Source organism: Manacus candei, unplaced genomic scaffold (assembly GCF_025592945.1).
Source record: "Manacus candei isolate 608988 ecotype Guabito, Panama unplaced genomic scaffold, ASM2559294v1 h1tg000071l, whole genome shotgun sequence".
NCBI lineage: Eukaryota > Metazoa > Chordata > Aves > Passeriformes > Pipridae > Manacus > Manacus candei.
In genome coordinates, this window is record NW_026138119.1 from 4719101 (window position 1) to 4740850 (window position 21750).

Here is a 21750-nt window from a genome sequence, read left to right on the forward strand (position 1 = left end):
GGATACCTGCAGGTCACACCTCGCTGCCCACTTTCCCTCTGTGAGTTGAGCAGCTGAGCTGCTGTTTGTGCCAGAACATGCCTCTCCTGAAAAAACTGGCTGATGTATCCCAGGTAGCAATTCCTGCTCTAGCATGTGGATGGTAAAATAGTGCTGCCTGTGTTAGAAATGCCTTGTGCTGTCACTGCTACGCTGCTGCCGATCTAATTACTTTTTCTCTTGTCTGTCTCTCTTTCCTTTCCCCTTCTTCCTTGTTTTTGTGTTGTACGTCCCTGCATCCCGCAGTACAAATCCGTGTTTAGGTCCTACTCCCAGGACTTTGTGCCTCACAACCAAGTCTCCATACCTCCTTTCCTGTCTTCTACCTCCTCCTCCTGCTCCACCCCGCCTTTTCCACCCGTCCACCCATCTCCGAGCCCCGACCTGGCGGTGCCCGCCGCAGCCAGCCAGTCACCCAGCACTGTGGATGTGCCAAACTCCTCTTCTCAGGAGAGCAGCTTTAACGGGAATGCTCCTGTCTGCCTTCCTTCTGAAACCTCTTTCACTGATTCTCTCCAGACGCCTTCGGTGAGACCATCCAAAGAGATAATGATGCACCTTAACACAAGGCTGCCTTTTATTTGTTTGGTTTTGTTGTGGTTTTTTTTTTAAAGAAAATGTCTCTTGTATTAATACATGCTAAGTGTGGTCCAGTCTGGTTTCCAAGTGCATGTGTGAATTGCAGAGTAGATATTTCTTATAAAAATGGTAGCTAGAAAAAATGAACAACCTCAGCAGGTTTGAGAAAACATTAACACATGAGTAGGAAACACAAAATGTCAAATGCTGGTGAAGGGGAGAGGAGAAGTTGCTGTAGCTTCCTGCAATTGTAATACAAAGCTGAGGGAGGTAAAGAAGTGTTTTGTGAGGTTGATAGTTTCTAAACACAGGCTCCTTACAACAGTTTCCATCCTGCAGTTGCTGCCCTGCTCCCTCCTAAGTCTCTGGAGAGCCCCAGGAGCAATGGGTGCAGTCCAGCTCTGTCTCTCCTGTGCATAAACCTTTTGTTCTCTCCAGATTCCTGCTTTTCCCACTTCCCAGCAGCTCCAGCTGTGCCCTTGGTGGCAGGTATCACATGTTGGTGAAGTTAGGCTAATGCTGTTCCCACACTGCTAGTTTGAGGTCCCAGGTCAGTTTGCAGATCACTGAGCAGGTTTGTCCATTACAGCTACTTTTTTAAACACCTCATTTTCAAGACAGTTCCTCTTTCCTCTCCTGTGAAGCAGAGAGTTGATGGGATTAGAGCTGTCAGCACAGGGCCTTCTAGTGCTGCCTCTTCACCAGGATTGGAAGAGGGTCACTGATTACAGAGTAAATGTGCAGGTTTTCACGCTTTGGACGTGACCTTGCTTTGCATCTTCCTTGCGTTGGGTCCTTGTTATCCCCCAGAAGCGCTCGGGTTTGGTTTATTCTGGTGTGATGGGTCTCGTAGAGTAGTTTGGGGGATGCCTTTGATGCCCATGCAGGACTGTTCTGCATTCAGTGACAGGACTGCAGTGAGGGTAGGACGGGCACTCGTGTGTCCTGCTCTGAACGCTCAGCTTCCGGCACCCTGCAATCCACACGTGCCCGTTGCACCTCGGCAGTCTCACACAGAGTCCACAGCTCTTCCAAAGCAGTGCCTGCTGCTGTCCTCCTGCAGCTCAGGGCCCTTGGGACAGTCCTCAATAACCAGAATATAATGACCCCTGGGATGGTACAGCCTCAATGGCCAGTGTTGGAGACAGAGAACGGCTCCCCATTATGTGACAGCAGCTGCCAAGGGCAGTTCTGCTCCCGGCCCGTGGGCACGTTCTCTCACTGACATTCAGTGCTGGTGGGCGACACCATCACGTATTTCCTTTCATCCTGTCTCCCTCAGAGTGAAAACGCCAGTGAGGAGGCTGGTGAGGGTGAATACGTCAATCTGTATTCCTCTGGCCAGAGCAACGGGGAACTCCCTCGCTCTGAAGGAGTAAGTAACCCGGAGAGGGCCCGGCACCGGGAAGGGGCTGCCTGGTGCATGCTGAGTTCACACCGGGGCTGACGCGCTTGGCACCGGCCTCTTCTGCACACCCTGGAGCTCCTGTGTCCGTCCTGCTGCCCCAGCTCCCTTGCTGGCCATCCCTCTGCTTGCCCACTCCTGGCTGCAGGCTTGGGTGGAGAGCAGGCGATGCTTCCAAGAGCCCTGGCAGGAGGCAGGGATGGCTCTTCTTGCCACGCTCTTTCCTTTGCGCTTCGCTGTCTGTTTGGAGCTGCTTGCCTGAGGTTCCCTTCCAGAAAGCTGCACCCTCACCAGTGCCATCCTGGGGCCGTGTCTCTTCTTGGAACTGCTTTGCCTTCCCTATTTTAATACAGAAAGCCTTGTGCTCTAAAAATTTTTCTTCCTTTGCTGTTTGGATACGAAAGTAAGCTGTTGATTTAGCATTGTACTCACATGCTTTTTCTTCCCTTCTTCAAGCCTCATATCTTAGATATTTCCTAAAGGAGCCAGGGCGTTTTCCATTCCAGGGAGGTCCCGTCTTCCTGTTGGGTCATAGGAAACAGCAGCAGAGGTCCGTGGTGATCCTTTTGCCTGCCCTCATCTTGGAAGGCACATCTCCTCCACAGGATGTCTCTGAGACATTTATCCATGCTGGTGTCAAATATGCCAAGAGATAGTGCTCCCATCACTTCCCTTCAGGAGACACATCTGGCCAGGCCCATCCTCTTGGGCTGCTGCAAGCGGGTTCTCAACTTTGAAGCAAAGGGCTTTACAGATATAGTTTGGAAAAATCCTTCAGACACCACGAAACCTAAGCTCACCAGAGGGTTTTCCATGCTGAGTGAATAGTGTGTAGGTGGTTTCAGTCCTGTCTGTTCACCAGGTTGAATTTCCAAGGTTCACTCTGCATGATGTTAAATAATTCTGAACTCCCATTAATATTCCCATTTGCCGTTCATGGCTATTTGTCTCCTTAATAAACAGCCCACTTAAAATGCTCTATCTTTGCTCCGAGCTCTCTACCTGCTGTTCCGAGCCACAGGTTCAGCTGGTTCTGCTTTTTTGCATTAGCCTCATTTCCACAGCCCTGAGTTGTGGAGTGGAAACGTTGCATCACTACAAAACCTCTTCCGATGGGAGAGAAGGGAGGTAGGAACCGGTGAGCGTCCACCCCCAAGGCAGGGGGGCTGTGATCAGCAGGGGAACTGAAACTGGAGAGCTTAGAGCTGGCTCTGTCCGTTTGGATTAAAGCAGGAGGCAAGTGTACTTCGACAGAAAGGGCTGGAGGAAAAATAAAAGGTCACGAGAGGGTTAAAATCCAAGACAACAGCTGACTTGTGTTGTAACTTTCAGCATCATTTCACAATGTTAAAAGCAAACAGTACTAATTACACTAGTCTCCAGAGATGGTCCCAAATTTCCTGTCTGATTAACTTCTGTGTTTTCCTGGCATTTGGCATTAACTTGCATCAGTCTTTAACCGCTCTGTAGGAATTTACAGTAAAGGGCCATTTAGAGGCAGGCAGACTGTAAGTGCAAGACTGGCTGGGCTCAAGGACCCCATGTAATAATGAAAAACTTCTTTCTCTTGGCAGGAATCTCCCTCTGTCAAAGACTCCAAAGACTCCACTGTGAACAGCAGTGCCATGGGGAAGGAGGGCAAAGATGGTGCTGACAGGTGAGCCTGGCTCCCTTGGTGCTTCTGCTTCCAACCTGAAGGGTACAGAGCCCTCCCAACTCCCTCTGCCAAACCATCCTGCCTGTTCTGCCCTCAACCTCCTCTGTGTTCTCTAAACTTTTAAGCCCACATTTTTGGACAGCCAGTGAACAGTGGGATCCTGCTGGACAAGGAGGATCCTGGCAAGATTGCCCTGCTGGACTCAGGGAGCCCCTGGGGGTTAGTGCAGCCCATGTTAGCCATCCTCAGTCCATCTCATTGGCAGTGCTGTCACTGACACTGGCTGCTCTCTCCTGCTTCCAGGAAAACGTGTGAAAAGAGCCAGTATTGCTGTTTGGAATAGTCTTCCAGAGGGGAATTTCTTCCTAACCCTGCTAGTTAGAGGCTGGCTGAGACCCCGAAGCAGGAGGCTTTATATCCCTTCTAATGCTCTTAGCTATCATTTGCCTATGTAAATGAAGAGGTGCAAGCTGTAACAGATGGGCTTCAGGAGGAGTGGAGTGAGTGCTTCCCTGCTGCTCGAGATTGCTCTGCAATTGCATTTCTAAAGCAAAAATAGAGAACAGCGATGATTTGTGTGTGACAGTCAACTTCCCTCCCCCATTTCCCTGCAGTTGGTTTGAGGGTTTTAATCCCTGCAGTGAAGGAGACAACACAAGAGTGCTCTGCAAAGCTCACATCAGCTCTAAGTACTGACTGGTGCATGGGATTTTGGCCTGTGCCTAGGGAAAGCTATGAAGAACATAAGTATATTATTTTTTTTTTTTAGGAACATAGCCACAGAGAGCACATGTCCAGGTACAAGAAAGTAGGAATAGAGTTAGGGATGTACACCAGAAAAATGGTCAGAGCTTTCTGCTCTGCCTTCCTGCAAAATGAGAGCCTGTCATCTCCCCTTGTCTCAGCACAATGGGTCTTGGACTGACTAAGATATGTATGTGTAGAGTAGGTTCAGTCTCCATACATTTGAGGAAGGGCTTAGATTTGTGTGCACTAAAAATTTGGTGGATTAAGGAGACATAGAAGTGTGTACTTAGGCAGGGCATAGTAAAATCCTGCCAGAAATGCGGACAGACAAGTGTTCAGACCCCAAATGTTCATCTTCCTCTGTTTCAAGAGATGCACAAAGCAACAGAATTAGAGCCAGACATTTGGGTTTGTTTGCAGAAGGTTTACCTCCAGAGTGTCTGTGTACTTACTGTCATTTAATGAAGGTTATTTCCCTCTTTTTTTCACAGGCAGCCACAGTCACCAGATAATTTGGAATCGTCACAGCTGGAGGAAGAGGTAGATGAGCTGTCCCTTATTGACCACAGCGAAATCATGGCTAGATTAACACTGAAGCAAGAGGTAAGTGTATTCAGGGTTTGCTTTTGTACTCTTTGGTTTACACTGTGTCGAAATCTGATTCTCTGTGTGCACAAGCAAGGCATCACCTCTTATTTGATATTAAAAAGTAGCTTGCAGCATAATTGGGATGTGGGTGCAGGCTGTTGTTATAAAGTATGAGATGCTGGTACAGGCAGGGAGGATCAGCAACAAATGAGGTTTTAACAGAAAGTGAGATGTCTCCCTAAAAAACAGCACATCTTGTGCCCTTTTCCCAGTCTGCCCCTTCCCACCTCTTCATCCTGCGACAGTCTTGGAATGAATCACCTGAGAGCCTGAGCACAAGAAATCCAGGTGTGGCTTGATGGTGTTGGCCTTTCGGCCTGATGGCAGGTTCAGCAGGTGAATGAGCAGGACATTGTGTTGCTGATGTGGAAAAGCAGCCGAAGGAACTGTTTTGTGTTTGAGAAACAGCTTTGTGTCTGGCCTCGGGTGCACTCCCAGCCAGCTTTGCTCGCTGTGCTCTTGAACCACGCTGTCTTTGACATGCAGCTTGAGGGAACACGAAGCCTTTTGAAGCTTTCAGACTGTCAGGGGGCTGGTCTGAGAAACAGAGAGAATGTATCATTTACTGGCACTTAAGGAGTGTTCTTTGGTCAGCTGAGATGTGCAGGAGAGAGTGAAAAGCTATTACTCATTCTTTAAGTAGTGTTTCGTATTAGTCTTGCCAGAGGGTCACCTGAAATATTCACATCTTAGACATAGCTGGTCCGTGGCTGTAATCCATGTTTTTTTCACTGGTTTGCATATTGAAATGACAATCCTCCTCCTCTGCTGGATTCTTTCCTTCAAAAAACATTTAAAAATCAGTGATTTCTGAGCATTTGGGACTAGTAGATGTGTGTCTTAATGTCTTCTTTCTTTCTTTTCTTTATGATCTGCATTTTTGAAACAGTATAGAACTGTCACTGTGAGCTGCTTCCTGCAGTGTGGGAACCGCTGGCTGAGTGATGGATCAGTTTTGCATATTTTGAGCTGTGAAATGCAGTAGCTAGAAGAGTGTTTTAGAGAGTGGTAAGGCAGGGGTCAAGTAATTAGCAGGGCTGTTTTCTGCTCCTGGTTATTGGATCGCTTCAGGTGACCTCTGGCCAAATAGTTCCAGATTAGGGAATTAACTTGCTAGGTTTTGATGTTCCAGCAACATGTGAGTTGAATGCGTGACCTCCCACCCCACAGCCACTGTGGTACGTGGCTGTGTGAACTTTGAGACAGTTCACACAGTGTTGCTGCTCTGTTAATGGTCTTCTGGGAGCGTCTGGGGCATTTGTGTTCATTCTTCTGTGGACAGAAGGTTCAGCTTTCACTAAGCTTCACAGCCTGGCCTTAAGGAGTCAGAGATCCCAGGCAAGGATCAGCCCAGCTCCTCATCTGGGACACCAAATGCTTTATTCCAATTCCAGGATTAGCCCAGCACTGAAGACCATGTCCCAGCTTGTGCCGTGAGCAGTGCCAGGAACATTGTGTACACTGCCAGTTGCTGCTGAGCTTGAACCCCAGCGCTGTTAAACCAGGCCGAAGGGAACCTTGGGCCGTGCCTAACGTGGTTGTGTTCCCCTTGCAGGGGGATGATGGGCCAGATGTTCGTGGTGGATCTGGAGACATCCTGCTAGTGCACGCAACGGAGACTGACAGGAAAGGTACGTGGATGCAGCAGGGCAGAGCTGAGGGGCACAGCCTGGCACGGCCTTTGGCTGCTGATCTTCTGGTCTTCTGCCTCTGCCTTCTGCTGTGGAGGCAGCTGGGCCTGGGGGAGGGTCTGCAGGGATCCCCTGCACAGCCTGGGGGGTTGTGCTTATCTGTGGTAAATGGAGGTAAGCTGGATAAGCCCCTGGTGGTTCCATTTAGCAGCAGGGATGGTATTAACTCCTCACAGCCCTTGCCCAGATCTGGAAGGCCAGGCACACCAGTGACAGTGCTCTGTTGGTGTCCCTGCACCTGCTGAGCTGGGCCACTGCCTTCTGGGAATGCAGGAGTGACCAGCCTGTTGTGCATGGATCCTGTGTTCAGTGGTGCTCCTTGACCTTTGGGTGTCAGGGCAGCGGGGATCCAGGAGTTGCTGGAGTGAGTGTTGCATGGAAGTAGGAAAAAAGGGATGTTGGTTTGGGTCTGATGCAGTACCCGTGGGCATTGGGCAGGCTGTTCAGGTGCTGATCTGCTGACACCCCTCATTTTCAACTTACCCTGTCACTTCCTAGTCCCACTTTTTACTACTTGCATCCTGGTAGCCACCCAGGCCAGTTCAGAGAGGGAATCCACAGTACAGGAAAGGAGATGCAGAGGAGGAAAGGGGATGTCATCAACCCTTGGCTCTGGATTTGTTAAAACCCCACTTTATCTCTCCAAACCCAGGCACCACCCACATGAAGCTCTCCTATTCAAGACCTGTGGCAAAGACAGCCTTTGCAGTGTTTCCAGAGAGTGATTTGAACCTGCCAAACACATTTGTGCTGATGGCCTTAACCAGGATTGATCTCCTTATCTCCTGGGATGCAAAGCAAAACACTAACCCACTGAATCACTCAGCACTTGTATTTTAGAGGTTTGATAGTCAAAGGGGAAGTATCTTTCATGTACATTTTTAAATGACAGGGGTTTTACTGTAGCATAAGATGTTTGCAATTACTTACCAGCACTATTTAGCTACCAAGAAAATCCTTTCCCTGACAGCTGTTTCTCAGTTTGCATTGGGCACCAAATCCAGGAAGAAAGGATCAAAGTTAGGAACATACTAGAGAGGAGGAGGCAATTGATTGTGCCAAGGGGAGATATGTATATTAAAGGAAATAGTCTAAATGAGATGGTGGAAATATCCCTTATAAAAAATGCTGAAAGTGGAATAGAGAAACTCTGATTTACTCCTGCTGTTCTCTGGAACATCACAGTGGAAGAACTTCCCTACTGTTCCTGCTGAAAGACAGCTGCTTGGTAAGGGGATGTGTGCTTAGACCTCCAGTTCATGAACAGGGGGCTCTGAGGGTGCTGCAAGCCGTGGGGTGAAAGCTGTGGAGAACCTTTCAGGACTGGGGAAAACTGGAGCAGGATTTTTACTGCCCAGTGGTGCAGCTGGGGATTGCTGGGTGGAGGGAGCTCAGGTTCTCAGTCCCTGTGCTTGGCCTCACAGGCACTGCCAAGCCACGGAGCTGAATGGAGCAGAGAGGAATTTGTGCTATGCTAACCCACTGTTTGGGTGACTGAGAGGGTTAATGAATTAAGCTTACAATGAGAAGAATTCAGGGCTTGTAAATCAATCAGCCAAACGGCACAGAGGGGTAGAGTTAAGAGGCTTTCCTTTAAAGATGAATTTCTTGGCAGCTTCAAGTGCCAGAGCAGACCAGCTGTATTACCTCACGTTGCCTTTTGGGCAGATGGGAACCCAGAATAAATGTAACTCCACGCCCTGTTGCATGATGCTTCTTGTCCGTTTGAGTTTTCTAAAAGAGCTAAATGGAATAAGGGATAACGAGAGACTTTTGGTCTTTAGGAATAAAATCCGTGGTCAGTTAAGTGCTCACAACCACACACACTTGCTGTGAGTGCAGGATTACAGCTGGACGAGGCCTGGGGCTCACCCCTGACATGACCACCCAGCTTCTGGCTTTAGAGCTTATGTCTGATTGTCTGTAACCAAAAGGCAGCAGCAGTCTCTGATTTAAGAGCAGGAGGAAGCAGCATTGCCACGAGGTTCCTGCCAAGAAAAACATTGCAGGTAGAGAGGCACAGCTTCCCCACTGTGCCCTGCCCCTTCCCACCCTCCATGGCAATGGATGGATGTTACAGCACGTGGGTGTGGGGTGATCCCTGTCCTGGCTGGAACAAGCTCTGCATGCACAGCCGAGCCTGGGCAGGCCCAGCAGGAGCTTTTTCTCCCAGTCTGCCCACGGTGCTCCTGGCAGGGGCAGGGTGCCATCCCACTGCACATCCTGCTGCTGGTTTGTACTGGGGTTAATGCTCCCATTGGTCACTGCTGTCCACAGTGACCAGGCATTGCCCAGGAGAGTTCTACAGTCCTGACCTGAAATCTGCTTTCCCATTTGCAATCCCTGCTTTTTCAAGTTCCATCCTTTGTGCCCATGGCAAAGCCCAAAGCCTTTTGTGATTCTGGGCCCTGCAGCACCCCCATCCTGCTGATGAATTAACACAAACTAACTCACCCCACATCAGCATCTGTGTTCTGGCAGGGTCGTGGCCATGGTAGTGTCAGTTTTTGCGGTGCAATTTACTCTTCTTTTGGCTGAAAATAATCTTATATTTACACTGTTCTGGGACAGATTTCCTGGAATGCAGTAAGGACAGAAGATCTGCAGCACCAGAGCATCATGTTGAAACACGTGTGTTCCTCATCAGGGGGCAGAGTGACCGTGACAGGGCTCTGTGCTGCCTGAGAGAGGCTGAGACACAACAGGCAGCCACCTCTCACCATCAGATCTTCTCTGTAAAGTATGCCCTAGGTCTAAACCATGGTTTTTCTTGACCCACTACTGATAGTTCCTGTCCCACAAGCAGGTGTTTTTCACTGACCCCTTTTGTGGTGGAATAAACAAAGCCCTGAGCTCAAATGCTGCAAATGGGAGCCAGGGCCGGGGCAGTGGGGACAGGGCAGGGTCGCTGCTGCTCTTGTGTTACAGGGTCCATCTGCTGGTAAGGACCAACAGCACAGCAGTTCTGGAAAGTCCATTCATACCAAAATGTGTCCATGTCTCTCTCCCTAGATCTGGTGCTGTACTGTGAAGCCTTTCTGACTACATACAGGACATTTATTACCCCTGAAGAGCTCATCAAGAAGCTGCAGTACAGATATCCTTTTGCATGAGTGGCAGTTCACTCCCACCAGGAATCAGAGCTGGGCAGTCATTGTGGAGGGAGCTGATGGCAAACTGTTTGGTCAGAAGCCTGCTGACAGTGTGATCAGTGATGTGCTGGCCCTGGAGGTGTCCCAGGCAGGAATTCCTTCACCTCCACATTCTGCAATGGGAATTGCAGCAGGGCAGGTCCAGGCTGGGTGGATAACGGACCGGAGAGTTGTCTCCTGAGGGTCCTGTCAGGGGAGAGGAGCAGTTGAGGTTTTCTGTACATCACTGGGTAATTATCGTTTGTTTTGGACATCTTGTTTTCTAAAGTGGGTATCAGGGCACCTTCTGCCTTCCAGAGGGGCTGTGGGGATTATGGGCAGGTGTAGTTTAATACTGGAGATGACTAAACCATCAAGGCCTTTTCTCTATTTTACTACAATAAACTCAGCATTGGAAATGCTGGGCTCTTGGCCCCCCAGTTCTGAACTGAGCTTGTAACTGGTAACAAAGCAGGGCCCTGATGTGCAGGGTGAGCATTAGCATTTCTAGCAGAAGATGGAGAAGGCTTCTTGAGCACCCTGCCTGCCATTCCTTCCCCTTGGCTCCATTCCCATGGCTCCATTCCCTGCCAGCTGAGCGGGTCAGTGTCTGGGTCTGGGCAGTGTGAAAGCCTCGTGGGCCTTGGTGCTGTGCACCCACGTCAGAGGGAGCCTGACGTCACCGTGTCCTGCTTTGTGGCTCATCACTGCCATCTGCAGCAGAGCCACTGCTCCCTGAGCTCCAGCTGGGATCGGCTCACCAAGGACACAGCACAGCTCCCAGTCAGTGACAGCACTGACTTACTGATAACCTTCTTCCTTTTCCCTTTCTCCACCTGGCAGAAGCTTTTTCAACCTGTGCTGTCTCCCCTGTCACCGTTCTCCTTGCAGCAAATTGGGCAACGAGGAAGGTAGAGGTGACATCTGGGATCTGTTGAAACCAGATGTCACAGACCGGTGGGGGAGATCCCTGCAGAGGAGTGCTGCTCATTAAATTCCACCTTAGAGAGAACAATTTCAAGGTACACCTGCTCTTCCAGCATCAATTCTATGAGGTGTAAGTGGCTCCTCATGCCCCTGCAGCTGGTGTCAGCTTAATACCATCTTAATTAGAGCCATATCAGTGTCCCTCATCTCCTGGAAATGGAACACCAGTTTCCATCAAGACAGAATAGTGTGCTGTTCTAATGTAGGTGCCTCATCCCTGGAAGTGTTAAAGGCCAAGCTGGATGGAGCTCTGAGCAACCTGGTCGAGTGGAAGGTGTCCCTGCCCGTGGCAGGGGGGTGGAACTGGGTGATCTTTAAGGTCCCTTCCATCCCAAACCATCCAATGATTCTGTGATTCCTTGGGGCAGCTGGTGATTGCAGTGATGCTGGTCTGACCACACTGAGTTGATTCTTTAATTTACAACCAACGTATGAGAAGTTTTGCCACTTCCCGGACACGTTTAAGAAGCGAGTCAGTAAGAACACCTTCTTCGTGCTGGTGCGAGTGGTGGATGAGCTGTGGTGAGTTGCTTTCTTTGTTTTGGATGGGAGATGTGGAGTCAGTAACATACAGAAGTCTGGTAGGTGGAAAGATGTGTTTTTTAGGAAGATGTGGTTTTTTGGAAGGTGGGTTTTTAAACCCTGTTAAGTCTGACAGCTGAAATCCCTGACCTGAGCAGTGAGATACTTGCACTGCTGAACCCTCCAGTTGGAAGAGCAGGTTCTTGGTGTGTCCTAACCAGTAAAAAGGGAATCTCTGGGAAGGGAAGAGCTGGGAAGGGGAGGAATTTCAGTCACCCAATTCTGCTTGTAAAAAAGAGTGACGAGATTCGGTAGAGGTACAAACTGTAGCTCGGTCTCGTAGCTCTGATGCCTTCCCTGGGTTTTCCATCTTTCTCTCAGCTTAGTGGAGTTGACAGAGGAAATTCTCAAGCTGCTGATGGACCTGGTCTTCCGGCTGGTCTGCAATGGGGAGCTGAGCCTTGCCAGGGTGTTACGCAAGAATATCCTTGATAAAGTGGATCAGAAGAAAATGCTGAGCTATGCCAATTCCATCAAACCTCTTGCAGCCCGAGGGGTGGCAGCCAGGTGAGGGAAGATGCATGTAACCATATCTCAGTCCTTTGAGAACCAGGGAATCCCTTTCCTGTGGACACAAAAGTTTTCTCAGCCCAAAATACAAGAAAGAGAAGAAAACGGGTCACATTTTCTGAGCCTTTTTACTTCATCCTTGTTTTCCACAGGCCAGGGACACTGCATGATTTCCACAGTCATGAAATAGCCGAGCAGCTGACCCTCCTGGATGCTGAACTCTTCTATAAAATTGAGGTACAGACATGAGGATGGGGAAAGGGTGGTGGGAGAGATTGGAACGTGCAGCCCCTACAGTCTCTGGTGTTCCCTGCCAGCTCTCCAGGACACCTGTTGGGTTGTAGGACACAGCTGACCTCGTGTCAGCAAGTGGCTGTGAACATACACTGCGACTGGGAATGCTGAGGCAGAAATCCCATTTTAATGTGTGGTATTTTACCACCCCTCTCCTCTTCTTCCTTGGCAGATCCCAGAAGTTTTGCTTTGGGCAAAGGAACAAAATGAAGAGAAGAGCCCCAACCTGACACAGTTCACAGAGCACTTTAATAACATGTCCTACTGGTAAGGAGCTTAAAACAACCATGCCACTGAACTGTGCTTAACATCCAATGCCTTGCAAATATTCCAAATATTCCTTGCTGACTTGAGTTCCTTTGTTACCAGTGGAATAACACATATTTTTGGACAGGAAATAGATGCAGAACACTCATCAAAAACCTCAGAGTACATGAGAAAGAAAATCAGGAATGTTGTGGAGGTTTCCTCCTGTAACCTGAAGGAATTAATTGTCAGTATCACTGAGCCCTTCAAACAAATATTCCCCTTGAAAATAAATGCACTGTGTAAAATTATCCTGTTTCTGTTGTGGATTAGAGTGCTCCATTTAAGTTGGAGGTTTTTAGTATTGTTGGCCCATCCTTATCAGTGATCAGATTTTTTTTAATGAAACAAGAAGGAATCTGAGATCTGCTTAAGTGGGTTTATCTTTTTTTTTTTCTGTCTGTTCTTCCAGGGTCCGGTCAATAATTATGCTACAAGAGAAAGCCCAGGACCGAGAGAGGCTGCTCCTTAAATTTATAAAGATTATGAAGGTACCAGCTTCAACTTCCCTGTGAATCACAAACACTGCTCCTTAAAGGAGCAGGGTGGTGGGACCTTCTGGTTATTAGAGCTGTTTGATGCTTAGAAGGCTTTTGAGATCTCTTGAGTAACTGGAATATTCTCCCTTTTCACAGCACTTACGAAAGCTGAATAATTTTAATTCCTATCTGGCCATTCTTTCTGCACTGGATTCTGCCCCCATCAGAAGGCTGGAGTGGCAGAAGCAAACCTCAGAGGTGAGGAGCAGTCAGGGCTGTCATCTTTGGGGGAAGGATAACTGTGGATATGTGTGAAACAGCTGGGTGGTTTCAATAGCTCAGCAATGTCCCAGGGTGGAGGGATGGTGGGTAACTGCTCTCCAGTGGGTGTAATGCCACAGTGCTGGAAGCCTGCAGCACGGCTGGGCATCCTGACAGCTGCAGAAGTGCCAGCACAGTCACAGGGGAGAACAGCCTCCTCCTCTCTGCAAACCAAGGCTTGCTGAGGCTGAAGGCAGTGAGGCTCTGCGTATGCACAGTCGGGGTCAGGCTGAGTAAATCACTTAGAGGTGTTTCCAGGACAGCATTAACTCTCTGGCCTGCATAGCTCTCTGGGGAGAGATGACAAAGAAAATGGGTTTGCAGCAGCCGTGTCACTGTGGGATTTGTGTCCTGGCAGGGCCTGGCTGAGTACTGCACCCTGATCGACAGCTCCTCGTCCTTCCGCGCCTACCGAGCGGCTCTGGCCGATGTGGAGCCCCCCTGCATCCCCTACCTGTGAGTGGGCAGTTCCTTTCCTCTGCACATTTAAATGGTTCCTTCTCAGCAGCTTCTGCTGAGCTCAGCACTTGCCTTTTGCCAGACATCTGGGGTAAGACAGCACTGTGCCACATCAGCCCATGGGCCCTCTCCGGAGCGATTTGTCTGGGAGCACAGGAAGGCAGGGTGGCAAATACCAGTTTGTAAAGAAGCTTCTTCCAGCCTGGCCCTTCTTTCCATGAAGGGTGAAAGAGCAACCTCAGCACCCTTAGTGTGCCATGAGTGCCTCCCCTCAGAGGCCCCTCAGCTGTGCATGGTGGGTGCTTGCACCTGAACACCATTGGATCTGCTGCTGGGGAAACAATTCCCTCTGGATAAGGTTGCCATGATGGTGGCAGTGGGAGGCTGTTGGATTGCATTGGGCTGCCTTTTTGCTGGCCACCCTGCCCCTGTGTGACTAACCTCTGTACCTGTTTACCTACTCCCTGGCCTGCTGTCCCTTTCTCTCTTTCAGAGGCTTGATTCTGCAGGATCTGACCTTTGTTCATCTGGGAAACCCTGATTACATTGACAGCAAAGTGAATTTTTCCAAGCGCTGGCAGCAGTTCAACATCCTGGACAGCATGAGGTGCTTCCAGCAAGTGTAAGTGCAGCAACAGGGGGGTCAGAGCTGTCTGTGGGGCACCAGGTGGGGATTGGGGTGTGTGGGGATGATGACTGGGAGCCCCTATGCGAGGGGAAGGGAGTCTAAAGTCAAAGCATCATGATGGAGATGTAAGGAGAGCTGGGAATGACAGGTTGCAGTTCTCCTTCCCACTCTAGGTTAGATAAAAGTTGTGAAGACATTTCTCTGATGTTAGTTTTGAGATCCAGTGCAAAGTTTTCACACTCCTCTCTTTAAGATGAGTTTTTCCTCCAGGTTTTGCCATTGCTGGTTCCTCTGTTCTCTAGGACATGGAGGGTTTTCTTCAGTGCTGTCTTGCAGCAGAGGCAGCACACCTAACTGCTGATTTCTGTGTGATAGGGTCCTTTTTTCCCTCCCAATTCAGCAACAGGCATGATGGGTTTTCCTCTTTCTGGTGTCACATGAGTACTGGGCACAGACCACAGTGCTGGATGTGTTAGAGCAGGGCAGAGGTGGCCAAAATTGAGAGAGGTCCCCAGGTAGCCCCTTGTTTAACCCTCCTCTGTGGTTTTCCAGACATTATGACATCAAAAGAAACGACGACATAGTGTCATTCTTCAACGACTTCAGCGACCACCTGGCTGAGGAGGCCTTGTGGGAACTGTCCCTCAAAATCAAACCTCGGAACATCACGAGGCGGAAAACAGATCGAGAAGAGAAGACCTAGGAGGAGGGGTGGTGCGAGCGAGGAGAATTGCTCCACAGAGGCGCCGAGGGCAGCTATGAGACTGGAGTTCAATGTTTGTACCTGTCACTGGATGACACACCCTCCCTCCCAGCTGGCAGCCATCCCTGGGGGTGGGAATGCCGGGCGCTCGCAGCCGGCCAGAGGTGACAGCGCGGCTGCCACCGAGGGCAGAGATCGGCCGGTGCTCGCTGCACTCGCCCTCCTTCTCCTCCCATCCCTCTGTGCCATGAACCAGCTTTAAACCTGGGGAGAGAGCTGTGTGGAAGGAGAGTCCTGCGCCAGCGTGTTGGTTTGCTGGCCCATTCCATCCGGGAATAGCCCGGCTTCTGTTTTCATCCACGAAGGAAGGTCAGCAAGAGCTCAGCACCCACAGACTTGTCTCTGGAGCGACGTCGGGCAGGAGCAGCCGTGGAAGCCAAGGGTTTGAGTCTCCCCTGCAATGCCACCTCCAAACGTGTTCATCCATAGGAGATGAGGGTGGAAGTGTTCCTGCTGCCTGCCAGAGGAGCTCTGCTTTCTTTCAGAGAGCTGCTTGTGTTTACAGGGGTCTTGGTTCGCCCCAGATCTCTGGCGCCTTCTTCGTGGGAGGAAGGCACCGGTCGTAGATACGGAAGAGGCACTGAAAACGTGGGCAGGGACCCGCCATCTCCAGTCATCACATCCCCCTCCTCCTCTCAGATCTCGTTATTTAAGCAACGGTAAATCCCTCTGAACCTGGAAACACGGACTACCCAGGTACTGCGGGTCACTGTCCGTGGCCCCGTGTCTCTTAGCGATGGTACTTAGCTTTTGCACAGGAAATGCTGTAGTATATGGACTGTACATACTAGTGTTTAGAATCCGTTGGGGATTTTTGATGCATGTCTGAATACCGATGAATTTATAGGAAAAAAAAAAAAAAAGAAAAAGTGCAAACCAGTGTGTATAAAATTCACAACCGGTGACAACGTTGTTCCAAGTGCTGGAAGAAAGGAGGCTCGGGGCTGTGGAGCAGGTGCAGGAGCCGGGTGAAGGAGGCAGCAGGTCCACTTCTGGGTTGGAAATGGGAACCAGGAAGGAGCCCTATTCCCAGCCGAGCCACCCCATCCTATCACCCTGCTCCTCTCTCCTCTCACCGTTGCCAAATGTTTGTTCCCGGGGGTCCCTGTCGGGCTGGCCCTCGGTGCTGTGCTTTGTGACCTGTGCTTTGGCAGGAGCCCCAGCAGGTCCCCAGCCCCAGTCCTGCCATGCCAGAGCCAGCAGGGCAGTGGCAGCCCAGCGTGGAAGAGCAAAGGGCAGTGTCATTTCCCACACATGCAGTGTTAACCCCAATCTGTTCAGTGTGCCTTATTCAGCCCCTCTGTCCCCTCTCTGTGTCCCACCCAGGGTGTTCTCCCCAGCAACAGCCCCAGCCAGGCCATTTCACATCCCTCCTCTTTGTCCTCCTTCGATGGTTTACAGCTGGATTGTGGGTTCGACTGTGCCCTGCAGGTTTCAGCAGCCTTCTGAGACCCTTCTCAGCTCTCTGTGGTCCCAAGTTTTTACAGGGTTCTAACAAAATCCTGCAGGTTTAGGGCAGCAGCTCCAGGAATACAGACATGGAGTTTCACAGAGCATCCTTAACTTATTTCTCAATAGCAGCTCTGTGCCTGCTCAAGCCTCTGTTTATTCTGGCTGAATCAGAGCTGCACTTACTTCCTTCTCCAAACAGATTGCAAAGCCTTGGCCAGCTCTGCCTGACTCCCAGGAGGGAGTGACAGCCACACTGCCCCACTCGCAGGGTTTTACCCCACTTGGTTATTTTCCTGAAGATTTCAGGCACGGGACTCACACAGTGACCAAGTGCTGAAGCACAGAGAGACCCCCCCCCATCCATGAGGACATCTTCTGGGAGAGGATAGTGTGGGGTCCAACACAGTTTGTGCTGTGCAGCCCCAGAGCAGGAAGAGCAGGAATCTTTTGTGCCGAAACACGGTATCTGATCACTTCAAAAGTGGGTTATTTTCATGGCACTAAGGGCATGTTGTGTCCAGCCAAGGCTTTGCAATCTCCAAAGGCTCCCCAGCCTTCCACACAGGAAGTAATGCCTGTGTTTTCCTTTGTAAATAGGGTTTTTAAAAGCCCAACATGTTGAGGTGGTGAGAAGGCTGATGGTGTGGGCTTTGCCCCAGTGACTGCGAGCACCCCTTCGGTGGGGGCTGTGTCTGGGCTGTTCTGGGAGTGTTGTGTGTGCTGGTAGCACTGGAACCACCCCATCTGGGGGTGCAGAGGTCATGGTTGGGGCTTGATGCCACAGAGGGACAGGAGGGTGCAGCTTGTCTCCATCCAACTGAATAACTGTGTTATGTGATAGGGGAGCAATTGGCTCACAGGTTGGGCACAGAGTTATAGTGACTGGGGTGACAGTTCTCCTCAACATCTTCATTAATGAGCTGGACACAGGACTGGAAGGAATCCTTACAAACTTACACCAGGAGCTGTTGACTCCCTCCAGGGCAGGGAGGCCCTGCAGAGAGACCTCGACAAATCAGAGAGATGGGCAACCACCAACCATAGGAAGTTCAACAAAGGGCAACTGTCCCATTCTGCACCTGGGATGGGGCAACCCTGGCTGTGTGTATAGACTGGGGAGTCAGATGCTGGAAAGCAGCTGTGGGAAGGGACCTGGGGTCCCGGTCGATGGCAAGTTGAATATGAGTCAGCAGTGCCCTGGCAGCCAGGAGGGCCAGCTGTGTCCTGGGGGCATCAGGCCCAGCATCGCCAGCTGGGCCAGGGAGGGGATTGTCCCGCTCTGCTCTGCCCTGGGGCGACCTCACCTTGGATATTGTGTGCAGTTTTGGGCACCACAATGTAAAAAAAGACATTAAGCTATTAGAGAGTGTCCAGAGGAGGCTATGAGGATGGTGAAGGGTCTGGAGGGGAATTGTTATGAGGAGCAGCTGAGGGCACTTGGTCTGTTCAGCCTGGAGGAGACTGAGGGGAGGCCTCATTGTGGTCTTCAACATCCTCATGAGGGGCAGCAGAGGGGCAGACACTGATCTCTTCACTCTCGTGACCAGTGACACGAGTGGGGATGGGAGGTCTGAGTGGCCACAGCACCTCATCCAGTGTGATGGGGCTGAGCCCCTCAACTTTCCTCCCCACAAGCTTTCCTTCCCCAGCTTTCCTCCCCTCTTCTCCCCTTTGCTCTGCTGTCATCCCCAGCTGAGCAGAGTGTCCCAACTCCAGGCTCGCAGGGCTGGAGGGACCCTAAAGGAGGGTCCCCTTGCCTGGAGCAGCTTGAGGTTTGCTGAGCAGAGACCTCCCACCTCTCCAGGGGCGGTCCCCGGGCAGCAGAAGCCCAGAACTGGCTTCTGCAAGACTGGCCAGGAGTGAGTTCCCATGTCTTGCAGGCATGTTCTTGAGGCCATCACCTCTTTTTGGGGAGAGGGAAGAGTCTGAGTCCCCTCTCCACATGGGGCAGGGAGCGGGGAGAAGCAATGCCCCCAGTCACCAGCCCCCTGCCCCACTCCCAGGCATCTCCCCCCCCAAGCAGTTCCGTTGTATTATAGATTTACCACTAACCCCATCCCCCTGGTGGCATCTTCCTCCGAACATTTCAGATCTGTAACTTTTATATTAAAGACAAATAAAACACCAATAACGAGCCCGCCTGATGACCCTGTTTACAGTGCATGCACCGTCTGTGGATTAAAGTGACAATCGAATCTGCCTCTGGCACTGGTGTGGCCTCATGTTTTCTCAAGTGCCCCTCGTGGTTTTCCTCTGCCCATGGCTCTTTTTCCCTTTATTTTTCCACTGTAAACCTCTTCCTTCCCTCTGCTGAGATGGCCTTGCCCCAGTACAAGCCCTACGCTTGGGAGGGGACATCTGCTACTGTCACCTTCCTCCAGGTGCTGGTGGTCCCTCTGTTGGAGGGGTTTTGGCCCCCCAAACCCCGTGCTGGCCAGCGCGTGCCCAGCCCGTGCAGCGGCCGCGTGCCGGCGGCCAAGGGCTATAAATAACCCCTAAATAACCCCTGCAGCAGCCAGGGCGGCCGAGCTGCTCCTGCACTATTTTCAGTCCTGAACAGGGTTCAAAATTCCTCTGGAAATAATTGTCACAGGCTAGCTCAGGAGGAGAATGCCCAGACACTGACTGAGCCCTGCGCGACCGCGGGGCCGCGTTCCATGGGCCCGGCAGAGCAGGAGGGAGCTGTGGGGTGTCAGCAGCTCATCCCCCCCTGCAGCAGCTCAGAGGGGCACCCCCAGGCCCGGGGCCATGTGGACTCCCTGAGGGTCTGGAACCCTGGCACCCACGTGCTTTTGGGAAAGCCCCAATTTCACTGATTACAGGAGACCTTACCGTGAATGTTGTGGTGGACAAAGGTCATGGCAAAGGGGAGATTTAGGAGAGGGAAGGTCCTTGGTGTGCAGAGAAAACAGAAGCTTTGGCTACAGCTGTATTTTATTTCAGCCTTGAAGCAGCAAGGAGGTGGTGATACAGTGTCTGTGTCTGTGTGTGCAAAATTACTGGAGAAGTTGCATATGTGAGTTTGTATCTTGCCACATTATTAATGACTGGTGAGGGCTTCCCATACACCTGGGTCTCCCTGTTACACCTCAGCCATTAGCTCTGTCTCCAGCCCCAGTTCTACAGATGCTCCCTGTGCTCCAGAGTCACATTTAGCAGCTCCAAGTGACAGCCCATGGTAATGGGATTCAGCATCCCACAGCAGAGCCTGATCCCGTACATGGTGCCACTGCTCCAACATGAGTCGTTGCCCAGAGCTGGCTCAGGCATCACTTCAGTCTGAGTTCCTCAGCAGGGCTGAGGGGGTGGGCGAAGGCCCACGTGGCTCTGGAGCAACTCCTCGCCCCGCCAGGAAGGACAGAGCTGCCCCTCTGCCCAGATAACACTTTGTGGTCACCTGTTTCCCAGGACAGCCCCAGCGGGGCTGTGGCTACTTCACCTGTCTGTGCCCCCTGGGGCCATGGTGAGCTGCAAGGAGCTCCTGGCACACAAACCATGGCTCTGGGGCTCAGGGTGCCCGATGCCTGTACAGGGTTGCCAGGACGCAGATGACCCAAGTGATGGAGAAAAACAACCCGAAGAGGAGGCTGAAGAGGATGAGGCACCAGGCCTTTCTGGATGCTGAGAACGCCTGGTCTATGTCCCCACGCCTGATCGCAGCCCGGGTCTGGTGCAAGGGGGAGAAGGGGAGGGGTTAGAAGAGACCCGCAGCACCCAGAGAGGTGGGGGGATGTTTGAGATTGCCAGGTGGGTCCTTACCTCATGGGAGTAGATGAGGGCCATGGCCCCAGTCAGCATGCAGCAGCAGACGGTCACCAGCACTGCCTCCACCAGGTAGTCCCTGGGCAGGTCCTGCCTGTAGCCGGCAGGCAATGGCCCCATGCTCGGCTGCCCGGTGTACTGCCCGGTGTACTGCCCCGTGTACTGCCCGGTGTACTGCAGCACGGCAGGGGAGCAGTTAGAGCTGCAAACCCCTGAGTGTGTCCCCCCCGGCAGTGCTGCTCAAGCATCACTTGGGGCACCGCACGTAACCCCATAAACCCAGGAGGGGAGGTAAGGGGTGAACTCACTGCAGAGCAGGACAGAGCACATCAGGGAGGGGGGATACGTACGGTGTTGTAGGGCAGGGCCCCAGGTGGGATGGTCTGGGAACGGAAAGGCCGCGCTCTCTGCCCTGGATACGGCTGGTAGAAGATGGGCTCCTGCTGGTAGGGCGGGGAGGGTGGGCAGTCGAAGCGAACTCTCTTGCGGGCCGGGGGCGAGGGCGAGGAGGGCGGCGGGTCCCCCTCGACGGCCGCGTTGGTGGCCGCCTCTACGGGCGCGTCCCCACGGCCCGCGGGGGGTTCCCGGGGGGTGTCAGAGCTGGGCGGCTCCTCGGCGGCCCCCTGCTCCCCCTGCTCTCCCTGCTCCGCTCCTGGGGCCTTGGGAGCGGGGTCGGGGGGTCGAGGGTCGGGGTCGGGGGGTCGGGGGTCGGGGCCGGGGCCCGGGCCCTGTGGCCCGGCTGGCGGGTCACCTTCCATCCCGCGGAGACGCCTGCGGAGACAGGGAGGTTGTGATGGGACGGGGCAGCCCCGGCCCACCCACCCCACTGGTCACCCCAAGTGCGGGGCTGGGGCTGCCCGTGAGACCCCTTTGTGCCAGCCCCGGGCCGCCGCGGGAGCCCCGAGCCCACACTGCCCGTCCCCTGCACCGCCCCGATGTCCCACCCCCGTCCCCACTCACGGCGGTGCCCGGAGGAATCCCCACCTGCCGCCGCTCGGGGCCCGGACCCCGCAACGGCCCCGGACCCCGCGACGGCCCCGCCGCGGCCCGCGGGTCCCGCGTGGCCCCAACGGGCGGCGGGAGCGCAGCCCCGGGGCCGGGCCGGTTAATCATTGACCGCCTGTTTGCCCGGGGCCCCGCGCGGGCAGGGCCGCCCCCGGACTGGCCCTAAGCCCCGGCCCAGGGACCCCCGGATGGAGAGCCCCGGACTGGGACCGCGGAGAGGCAGGCGGGGGCGTCCGTGCTGCCCCGGGGAGGGTGTCTGGGGTCCATCGCGGTGCCGCAGCCGATGGAGCCGGCGCTGGGCGCAG

General features: G+C 52.5%; 2 protein-coding genes across 8 annotated transcripts in view; one reads left to right on the top strand and one right to left on the bottom strand.

The window, feature by feature from the left end:
* The window catches only part of RAPGEF1 (Rap guanine nucleotide exchange factor 1), an 85999-nt gene extending 67187 nt beyond the window's left edge, over nt 1–18812 (top strand). For 3 of the 7 annotated variants that reach the window (XM_051808248.1, XM_051808249.1, XM_051808250.1), the window contains exons 12-26: nt 286–567; nt 1901–1993; nt 3598–3680; nt 4919–5030; nt 6631–6706; nt 9779–9863; nt 11314–11406; nt 11788–11973; nt 12129–12213; nt 12443–12537; nt 12989–13067; nt 13212–13313; nt 13735–13832; nt 14329–14457; nt 15016–18812. In XM_051808248.1, coding sequence (XP_051664208.1) covers nt 286–567; nt 1901–1993; nt 3598–3680; nt 4919–5030; nt 6631–6706; nt 9779–9863; nt 11314–11406; nt 11788–11973; nt 12129–12213; nt 12443–12537; nt 12989–13067; nt 13212–13313; nt 13735–13832; nt 14329–14457; nt 15016–15166 — 1749 coding nt within the window. In that variant the 3' untranslated portion in view covers nt 15167–18812. The remainder of the gene's footprint in view (nt 1–285; nt 568–1900; nt 1994–3597; nt 3681–4918; nt 5031–6630; nt 6707–9778; nt 9864–11313; nt 11407–11787; nt 11974–12128; nt 12214–12442; nt 12538–12988; nt 13068–13211; nt 13314–13734; nt 13833–14328; nt 14458–15015) is intronic. The other 4 variants (XM_051808252.1, XM_051808253.1, XM_051808254.1 and 1 more) reach the window with 3 other exon arrangements.
* A 1038-nt stretch (nt 18813–19850) lies between these two features.
* On the bottom strand, nt 19851–21553 carry PRRT1B (proline rich transmembrane protein 1B). The gene is given in 5 exon segments (XM_051808256.1): nt 19851–20345; nt 20438–20614; nt 20791–21211; nt 21425–21535; nt 21537–21553. Coding segments are annotated over 5 exon segments (885 nt in total). The 3' UTR covers nt 19851–20186.
* Nucleotides 21554–21750: the final 197 nt, after the last annotated feature.